The sequence below is a fragment of the Colossoma macropomum genome, unplaced genomic scaffold (assembly GCF_904425465.1).
Source record: "Colossoma macropomum unplaced genomic scaffold, Colossoma_macropomum, whole genome shotgun sequence".
Lineage (NCBI taxonomy): Eukaryota > Metazoa > Chordata > Actinopteri > Characiformes > Serrasalmidae > Colossoma > Colossoma macropomum.
The window spans coordinates 15101565-15112316 of NW_023494802.1; the positions used below are offsets into that span (position 1 = coordinate 15101565).

Genomic DNA, 10752 nt, shown 5'->3' on the forward strand with positions numbered 1-10752 from the left:
AAATATAATAAAATAAAATATAAAAACTTTCAGTTTTAGTGTCCTGCATTTCGCTTTATGTTAAGAATTTCTATTTTGGTTTTTCGCAAACATATAGGCCCCATTTCTGTTCTCTTTTTAACTTCAACTCTCTTCGACTCACTACTCGAATGTGCAAAACTTCTACATTACACAAGTGATGGAGGGGACAGTGAGGAGCAGATTCAGGAGCAGGACACACTCGCCCTCTGCAGGTCAGCCTCAGTGAGCTAAAAAGCTAGCCATGCAAACTTTGCAATGCAAAATGTTTTTTTTTATGCATTTTGAGCATATTTCATATATTGTGTGAGAGTAATTGCTTTGTCTGGCTGCAAATTTGGAGTAGAACTGTGATGTAGTGGCTTTATTTTTGTTCTTGTTAGCCGTGTAGCCGTTATCATGCTATCAAGCCAGCTAGCAGAGGAATATCATGAATTTGTATCAGCAGTCATGAAGTAGTTTGTAACCTAAAGCCCAGTAAATTCAATGTTATGGTTTTGAAATATTAAATATTAGCTAATAAACAGCTTTGTGATTAAACCCCATTATTTTGGCTTTTGGAAAGACAAATGCGTCAGGTTGCAAAGATTTCTGGTGTTCGCTCAATCCCTTGCCCATCTGAGGGCTCATGTAACACCCTTCACTTCAGCTAATAAAGTAATGCCACAACCTGTAAGATGGCTTTATGGGGTCCCCCCTGAGGGGAAATGATAAGTCCAAGTGGACCAGGGCCTGTTAAAACCAGCATTAAAGCAGGAGCATAATGTCCATCAGCATATCAAATAGGACATGTGTTAAGTATGTGTTTTAATGCTGCTGTCTAGACAAGACTAACTAAGGCAGGAAGTTATTTTTTCTGATGTAAGTAGTTGTTGAGAATGTAATACACTTGGTCTAGTGTTGACTGACCAGTCCATTCTTAGAATGCAGCAAGAACTTACTTCTTAACCAGGACTAGGGAACATAAGTAACATTTTGCGGATGTGTAAAGCTAATCATTCCCCTGTCTCTAGTCTTTTTCCCAGGATCAACTGAAATGAAGAGTGAGGCCTTTTCTAAGGACCCACACAGAGAACAGCAAGTATTGTAAGTCTGAATAGCATTTGAACCTTCATTTTATGCACAATACACCACAATACATCTACTGGATTTCAAAAAACGAACAGAAAGGTCATTGATAGATATACTGTCTGATTAGAGAATATGATAATTAATGTAAAAACTAGTATATCTGTTAAAAATACTTTTACCAGCGCTGCTCAAACTGTTTGATTTGCCTTCCAAAAAAAAAAGTACCCTATCCCCAAGTCCTCACCCAATGAGAGAACAGACATATTTGATACTATATTTAACTTGACGCTTATTAAACTTTTATTTTTAAAATTTACCAGCCACAAAATATGGTGTAACATTATAACGTATATATTTCAAAAATTGTTCCTCAGTCCACCACAAACATTGAGGTTTGCCTCCTTTAAGACAAAAATTTGGGCACCCCTGACACACACATTGTTCACAAAAGAGTGACAAACATTAATAAACAATGTTTTTTTGATGAATGTTTCAGTAACGTATGTTTACAACAACTCTAAACAAAAATTGTACATATTTTACAGTCATTGAATTGTATTTACTCAAATTTATGATAAAAAGAAATGGTCTTTAAATGTACACGGGCCAGAAAAAGCCACCTCAGTCCTCAGTCCCCCTCCCTGACACACACACAAATTAACTCCACAACAGACAGGATAGGAAGACGGAACCATAATTGCTTCTGCTGAAATCTGATTTCAACACCTGAAAATCATTGACAGTTCTAGATGAGTCTTTGTTTTCAAGTATTAACTTAAAATGTATTTTTCTCATGTACCATCAGAGGGGAGGGAGTGACCGGTTCTATAAATATGGAATATCACTAGTTGTAACATTCTTGACTTGAGCAGAGTCAGAAAGGTGCTGAGTCAGTACACGTGTGAGCAGGAGACCCTCAGAGCCTTCAGAAACACTGACATCCATCAGTCCATCATCTGATTCAGAGTCATTTTCTGAGGACAGTATGTTCATTGAGGAGCATCTAATAACGCTTTTTAAACGGAACTGTCAGCATACACTCACGTACTGGAGCGTATTCTTCAGCTTTGGACTCTGCATAGCCTTCCTGGGGCCCACTATTCTAGATCTGAAATGCCAGACGAACTCTACGCTACAGGAGATCACCTGGGTCTTCTTCTCACAGCAGTTTTGTCTGCTCGTCGGCAGTTCAATTGGCGGCGCCTTCAAGAAGACGTGAGTTTTCCTTTGGTGATTCTAAACTGCTCTTTCCAGAAGACGTCTTTCTCCATGTTTATAAAGATTTCAGGACAAACTGCAGGTCTGATTAGAAATTGCAGTGCTGTGAAAAAGGAAGCACTCCTTATGAAAGGGTTCATTTGCATGCATAGATATTTGTATGGCTATAAATAAAAAATTAAATAAAATAAAATAAAAAAGCCAATTTCTGCTAAGAAAAACTTTAATGTGCCTTGATCTTCATGTAAATGTTGACAGGCACTTAAATGCATCTATATTCCTTTTCATAATTGCATAGCTTCTTCAGGTGTCTGACTTGTGCATTTTGACACTGACCAAAGAAAAACTTTCCTGTAAATCCTTTCAGGTTATTTTGCAGCATCTTTGGTTATTTCTTAGACTGAGTCTGATGGGTTTGCTTGGCCTTGGCAGGCTGCCAGTGGTTTGTCACTTTCTCCATTTGTAAACCTTTCAGACAGTAAAATAACTGTCTACAAATAGACTGAAGTGGCTTTCAGAATGATTTCTGTATTATTTCGCCCCCCACAGGACCACCACAGAGTGAGTGGTGGGTCATTCTCAGCACTGCAGTAACACTGGCGTGGTGGTGGTGTGTTAGTGTGTGTTGAGCTGGTATGAGTGGATCAGACACAGCAGTGCTGCTGGAGTTTTTGTCACCGTTATTGTCACTGCTGGGCTGTGAATAGTCCAGCAATTAAAAATATCCAGCCAACAGCGTCCTGTGGGCACTGATTCACTCGTACCAGTGCAACACATACTAACACATCACCACCACGTCAGTGTTACTGCAGTGCTGAGAATGATCCACCACCCAAATAGTACCTGCTCTGTGAGGGGTCCTCCTGACCTTTACACTTTACAGAAAAAGCTAAAAGGGGTTAACAAAGTATGCAGGACCACGTTCTGCAACTGTGTGCAAAAGTGCCCCTTATGGTAAGTGGAGCTACTAAAATGGACAATGAGTATATATATATATATATATATATATATATATATATATATATAAACATTCATATATATATAGAAACATTCATCAATCATATATTTACATATGTTTGTCACTCTTTTGTGAACAATGTGTATGTCAGGGGTGCCCAAATTTTTGTCTTAAAAGAGGCAAATATCAATGTTGGTAGCCACTAAAATGGACAATGATATATATATATATATATATATATATATATAATTTAGTATGAGCCATAGCTGAGTTGAGCAGTCTAAATCTGTACTCAAGTAAATTATTGTTATTTGGTTGAAATAATGCATACTCAGCTGCCCTCAAGAAGTTAACATCAATGTCCTCTTATTCACAATTTAAATAGGGGTGCAAAAGTGTCAGGTCAAAAAACTATCCAAGTACTGAGTAACACATACATCTACAGTGGAATCTTAGTACATCCAGTATCTATCAGCATAGGAACTCCAGTTTTTTAGGCTCCATTCCTCTCTTTTTGATGCACTCTTAGTCTAAAATTCAATGACAGACCTATTTACTTGAGTAGAAGTAAAAAAAAATATGAATTGAAAATACTCAGTACACAGCACTGAGTAAATGTAACTACCCACCTCTAATATGAACAATAATCATAACATCTGAGCTATGCCTAATGCAATGTCTCTCTCTCTCTCTCTCTCTCTCTCTCTCTCTCTCTCTCTCTCTCTCTCTTTTTCAGGTTGTTCAGTGCCCTTGCTGCTCTCCTCCTGTCCTCCCTTGTAATTTCTCTAGTTTTTGCCATCATTCCTCTCTGCTACAATGTGCTGTTATTAGCTGTAGCCATGGCGGTGTCAGGGCTGGCAATGGGCATCATCGACACTATTGCAAACATTCAACTGGTGGCTCTTTACCAGAAAGACTCTGCAATCTTCCTGCAGGTGTGAAAACATATACATATTTATAATAGCATTCTCTTACAAGAGAGACTGCTTAAATTTGCATAATTCAAATCAAAACGTACAAACAGTAATTAGTGATGTGTAAGATTGAGTAGATACCACTATCAAATCAAATATATTGTGAATAATATGTTGCTATAACTATAAATATAATGAAATTGGTATGCAAAAAAACAGTTTTATTATGCAAATAAACAAAGCAAAAAATATTTAATACATCATAATACAGTTTTATTTAGGGTGTGTTATGCACCTCTATGTTTTCATCCTTTCCCAGGCACTGCACTTCTTCATTGGCTTTGGGGCCCTGGTCAGCCCTCTGATCGCAGACCCCTTCCTGTCAGAGCACTGCCCCGGTATCAACAGCACAGAGGATGACGCAGGATTGATTCACCACTTCAGACACAGCCTGGCTGCCGGTTTCAGGAGCCCCGTACCTCTCAACTACTCTGAACACTCTGCGCCGATCACAGAGCAGTCCAGCGTGTCCTACGCATTCTGGATCATGGCTCTTATTAATGTAGGATACTAACTACTTTCAACAGGAGTTTTACTCTTTTAAGAGATAGCTTTCATCTCATCTGCTCGTTTGCAGTTGGAATAGCATAATGGATGACACTGCTGCCCTCTATCTGGCAGACCAAATGTTTCTCCACCTGGGCAAGACTCCTAATGCTATGTTTACCTACTTCAGTAACATGATTAAAAAATAATAATTTTATGTCATAATGGATAGGACTGAATGCCAGATGCCATAAATGATTATCATGGTCATTAATTTATATAGAACAAAGCAGAAACAATTATATAGCCATACCTTTTTTCCAATTAAAAGCACACATTTTTACATAAGCACCTCCCTGATGCTTGCTATTCTCTCTTAATGTTTTAGTTTGACATCCTCCTGACTTCTCACAATTGATATCATATATTAAAATGAAATTAATGTGGTGGTAATCGATCAATATGGCATTCTCGGGTAGCATAGTGGTGAAGTGGGTAGAGCTTTTGCCTCACAGCAAGAAGGGCCTAGGTTCAATTGCCAGCCAGGCGACCAGGGTCCTTTCTGTGTGGAGTTTGCATGTTCTCCCCATGTCTGTGTGGGTTTCCTCCAGGTGCTCCATTTTCCTCCCGCAGTCTAAAGATGTGCAGTCAGACCAATTGGAGACGCTAAATTGGCTCTAGGTGTAAATGTTTATATCTGTGTGTCTGCCCTGTGATGGTCTAGAGACCTGATAAGGGTGTTTCCTGCCTTCTGCCCAATGACCACTGGGATAGGCTCTAGCACCGCAAGAGGCCCAGGAGGGGCAACAAATAGAGATTTAAACAATGTGCGCTATGCTGTTTTGGTTGTGGCATTAAGGCGTGCACCATGTCTCTCCTGTCCTATAGCTGCCAGTGCCCATTGCAGTGTTTGTGTTGATGTACCGAGAGAAGCTGATCCCGTTTTGCCCGAATGGCTCTCCACGTTTGCTGGACAAGGATGAGCTGGCCATGGAGACCCAAATGCCAGAGACAGCAGAGGCTCCTGAACAGGATGCAGGAGGTACAGATGAAGAACAGAAAAGTATATCTCCATAATCTCCATACTGGTTTTAACCTAATTTATCCTGACTGTATTGTCTCCAGGCCATGGTGACCTCTTCAGCTGCTGTATGAACACTAACCTTCGCGAACTTCCTGCTTCATTCTTTGGAGTCCATATTCTAGGTGGGATTGTCCTCTTCATGACTGATGGCATTGTGGTGAGTTTGCTAGGGCAGTAATGTAGATGTCCCAGATTTCTTATGGACATTTTAGAGCTGCCACTATGGATTATATTAGTAGCTGAATAATTTACAGATAATTTTGACAATAAATCAAGTAATTTCAGTGACAAAGGCCAGCAAAGATACCAAATGACCCTTTTCTTTTGGAATGATTTTTCCGTTTCAACCGTCTTTCTGCTGTTATTTAATGTTTTCAATTGTCCTACTGTGTTATTTTCCATTTTTCATGTGTTTTGTTTTCTTTCATTTTTTTTACTCATGTTTTGAATCACTTGTATTGTTGATTGTTATTGTACTATTTTATAATGTATAGTATGTTTACTGGACCCCAGGAAGAATAGCGGCTATTATGATAGCAGCTAACAGAGATCCTAAACATAAACAAATAAAATAGACAAATAAACAAAAGGCCAAACAATAAAGGTGCTGAATAATAACAAACTACCAAAATACTTTACTGTAAATAGATAAACTAGGAAGGAAGGATTTAATCTGAAACAATATAAGAACACACACACACTATATGGCAAAAATACATATCAATCAGATCAGGCTGTGATCTTTCTTACTGTAAGAGAGACCAGCAGGAGAATTTCAGATATACATTATTATCATGTAAATTGCCAACAAGTCATTGCAGATGATTTTAACGATTAGAATTTTAAAATCAAGTAATTGTATCGTTTTTTGTGATGAATTTGTAACACAAATTGAAACTGTTTGTTCTAGGGGGCCTATGCTGGTTTTGCGTACACATACGCTGTGTCAGCTCCGATGTCACTACATCACAAAACAGCCGGCTACTTACCCTGCATCTTTTGGGCTGCCATCACTGGAGGACGGCTAATGTCCATCCCGCTCGCCTATCGCCTCAAACCACTGTACCTGCTCATAATCAGCCTGGTAATGACTGTATCTGTACAGATAGATAGATAGATAGATAGATAGATAGATAGATAGATAGATAGATAGATAGATAGATAGATACATAGACAGATAAAACTTTATTGTCATTGCTCAGTACAAGTATAAGGCAACGAAATGCAGTTAGCATCTACCAGAAGTGCAAACAGTAGCAATAGTGCAAAACGGACAGTGCAAATGTGCAATAACAGGCACAAATATGACGTATCTATGAAATATATAACTATATGAACAATATATGCACAATTATAAGTATATCTATGAATGATATATCACTGTTGTCGGAAGACAAACAATATAAAGAGCAACAGGCATTTTCAAATTATGTCAAAAACTGAAAAACGACAAAAATGGAGGTACGAGGTTTTTATCCGACAGCAGTGATATACATGTGTATATATACACATAATACTACAAACACAATATATAAGGTATGTTATGTACTGTTAGAGTAAGCAGTTATGTGTTGTGTTCTATATACAGTGAACAGTCTGTAAATACAGATCTCTCCTTTTTAGTTAATGCGTAAGTCACAGTAATAGTAAAAACACTCTCTCTCTCTGGCTGTGTATCTCAGGCTGGTGTGATAATCACCGTCCTCCTGCTGCTGATTCTCTACACCAGTAGCATATTCCTGTTTGTAGGAACGTGTTTACTGGGCCTGTTTCTCAGCAGCATCTTCCCATGCATGCTCGCCTATACTGAGGACATTCTGGACTACCAGGGTATACAAACACACACAGCCACTTCTGTATTCCTATCTTTCTGGAGTATTTTCACTGACATATTAGTAAATAATGTCCTGAAAAAACATGAAAAACCTGGACGCTGTGTCAGAATGTGTGGTAGAGCGAAGCTACATTAACATATACTAGCTTCTTGCAGCGTGTAACATTCTAATATTTTAGTAGAACTGATCAAATCATGTTGATTCATTGAGGAATGGTTAGTGGGAGTGTGTGTCAGTGTATCAATCTATCAGTAAGGGTGTGTAAGGGAAAATGATATCCTAAGAGCAGTGAGATACCTATAAACACAAGTACACACACATTTATGTTGCTTTACTTTTGGCAAATTCTAAACCTTACTTTAATCCACTTTAATCCAAAGCTTAGATCTAACATGTAAAGTGGTCTGATATGAAATGCTCCATTCTAGAGATACTTACCGAGTCAGAAAAGTTCACAGTAGTAATGATAGGAACCAGACATCTGAGGAGTTGAATGCCTCTAAATTTGACCACATGGAAAGTTATTACATGAAATGTAATGTAAATGTTGTGAATATGAAGCCTGATGCTTGAGACAGTGTTTTTTAGATAGTTCTGAGATAAGTTTTTGGCCTAAAATGTATTTTTCTAATCCATTTATGGTGGAGAGGTACATGCAGGGCACTGTAATTGACCTCTATTTCACCATTATTAACTTTAACTCTGCCAGGCCCAAAGTTTTATTACACACTTCTATAAGTTTAGAATAGCTAAACCAGTTTGCACCGAAGTCCCTGTAGTTACTGAATAAAAAGCCTCAGTATGTAATAAGACTGGGATCTTAAGGGGTTGATTATAAGAACTCGTGGAAAATGCACATGTAAAAGATATGTGGTTTTGGATTATAAATACAATTTATATGGATCATTCTAAAACACAACAGACTTTTAACTGATTTGGACTTTCAACTAAAATCCTTTTGTATTGAGTGACCCTGCACCTTAATTATGTTTATTTTAATAAAACATATGATTGAATATTTCATTTTGTTGCTACCAAAACAATACAAACACTACTAAAACTTTACCAAATGTTTTGGTAGTGACTGATAATTTTGAGCAGAACTCAAAAATGCCAGCTAGTACATGACTAGCACACACAGGTTTGAACAGCTGTAACACGTAACAACATAATATTTTTCATTAAAACACAAACACGTCTATTTAACTGTAGAAAATGTGTGTTTTAGTAATGACAGTTCTTAATGTTACATGATAATTTTCAGACTTTAGGACACATTTACTTCAGAACAACGGGATCTAACTGCTCACAATGTAGCCATGAGGGACAGGGATGCAGTCTCACTTCCTGCTCTAAAACGCAGGGGTGTGGCTGAAATAAGGCTCCGCCTACATACAAAACTCTGGGTCTTGGTAGTGGCATTAAAACAAATTTTATTTAAAAATTAAACTCAGGGTAAATCTAAATATTTCACTTTAAAAGAAATATACATGAATGTACATACACTTAGACAACTCCCAATAGAAAATATTTTACAAATTCTGCTTTCTTGTATATATTTAGCATATTACAATCTCAAAGAATGCCTTGGGTTTAAATAGATCGTAACACAATATTTGTAAATATCTGAGGTGCAAATGTACCGAATACTTCATAGTATTAACAACACTGTAAAGAAATCCAAGGTGTGTTTCTTTGCAATGCAAACCACTCTGAATGACCTCAGTGATTGAAATATGCAGAAATTATTTCTGTTTCAGATCAGTAACCAAAAAAGTCATTTTTGCCATCTTCCTTTCAATGTGGGGACAATAACAAACACAAACGCACACACACAGACACAAACAGCTCATCACTCTGTTTTTTTTCAGGATGTGCCACTACGGTCCTGGTGACCTGTGCTGGAATGGGTGAAATGGTCCTGCAGGTGCTGGTCGGATCGGTGAGAATCTTTTTTTTTTTTACACAGTGTTTCTCAGTCCTGCTCCTGGAGACACAGCTGTGCACAGTTTCAGGCATTACTTGACGCAACACACTTGATCCAGCTCATCAACTCCTTATTGAGCTCTTCATGAGCTGAATCAGGTGTGTGGAGTCAAAGAGAACTAGAAACTGTGTAGGACTGTACGTCACCAGGATTAAGAAACACTGTTCTAACAGTGGGCCCTACAGATGTTTCACATGTCTGGGGGGCCCTGAGGACCCATTTGAGAAGCACTACTCTAATGCATGCATTTCTATAACTTGTGTGAGTTTATTCTAACCATGTGACCACACTGGCTGTAGATAATGCAGACAGCGGGCAGCTATAGTTTCCTTTTGTGTGGGATGGTCACCGGCTGCATTGGCTTCGCCCTCTTCTTTGGCCTGGTGCTGTGTCACCGCTACCACAGAAACTACCTCAGAGGTAAATATGCAACATTACTATTCATACTGATACCAAAACACATCCTATTATGTGGAGCTTACCAGCAATATCACACTGTCACTACATATCTGTTGTTTTTTTTTTCCTTGAAAAGGAACATCTAAAAAGACAGCTATGGCGGAGGAACCAGCTCCAGAACCACCTCCAGTACCGGCACTAGTATCAGCTCCAGCTCCAGTACGAGCACCAGCTCCATCACCAGTACCAGTGCCAGCTCCAGAATCGGACCCAGTACCAGCACCAGTTCCAACTTCATCACCAGTACCAGAAAAAGCAGAAGATCTTTGATTTATGATTCATATAACCACATCATGGGGTGTGTTTTAAAATCTACACACATATCTCTGAGGTATCGTACATTAGATTCTGGTTAAGCAAAACAATTGCACAAAAAATAATAGAACATTTTGCTCATTTGTCATTATTCCAAAAAATATAAAAATGTTACACCGCGCTCAAGCAGCAGGTGTGTCTTGAAGCGTGAACCGTGATATTCCTGCTGCTTGAATGGTGGACTAGATGCTGACAAAACAGTGACCCAGCAATCTACGACTGATGTCAGAGACGATCTGAACCTATTTCCACTCCATTGAGTCCGCTCTGGAATCCATTGCGTAACTTTATTTCCTCTTCAGTGGTCACTGTGCTACAGGCTACAGGTGTACCATAATAAACTCTTT

General features: G+C 38.5%; 1 protein-coding gene across 1 annotated transcript; it reads left to right on the forward strand.

Annotated features, from left to right (window-relative positions):
* Window positions 1-1993: 1993 nt before the first annotated feature.
* Window positions 1994-10360, forward strand: mfsd4ab (major facilitator superfamily domain containing 4Ab). The gene is made up of 10 exons (XM_036591309.1): window positions 1994-2304; window positions 4002-4200; window positions 4499-4741; window positions 5614-5767; window positions 5851-5966; window positions 6720-6893; window positions 7492-7639; window positions 9516-9586; window positions 9931-10051; window positions 10167-10360. The coding sequence occupies exons 1-10, from the start codon at window positions 2075-2077 to the stop codon at window positions 10358-10360; spliced, it is 1650 nt and encodes a 549-aa protein (XP_036447202.1). The 5' UTR covers window positions 1994-2074.
* Window positions 10361-10752: the final 392 nt, after the last annotated feature.

What these genes read in the sequence shown, in the direction of transcription:
- mfsd4ab (XM_036591309.1), top strand. Translation starts at nt 2,075, where the DNA reads ATGTTCATTGAGGAGCATCTAATAACGCTTTTTAAACGGAACTGTCAG. An exon ending in GGCGGCGCCTTCAAGAAGAC is followed by an intron (nt 2,305 to 4,001) that starts GTGAGTTTTCCT and finishes TCTCTTTTTCAG; the next exon opens with GTTGTTCAGTGCCCTTGCTG. An exon ending in ACCTGCTCATAATCAGCCTG is followed by an intron (nt 6,894 to 7,491) that starts GTAATGACTGTA and finishes TGTGTATCTCAG; the next exon opens with GCTGGTGTGATAATCACCGT.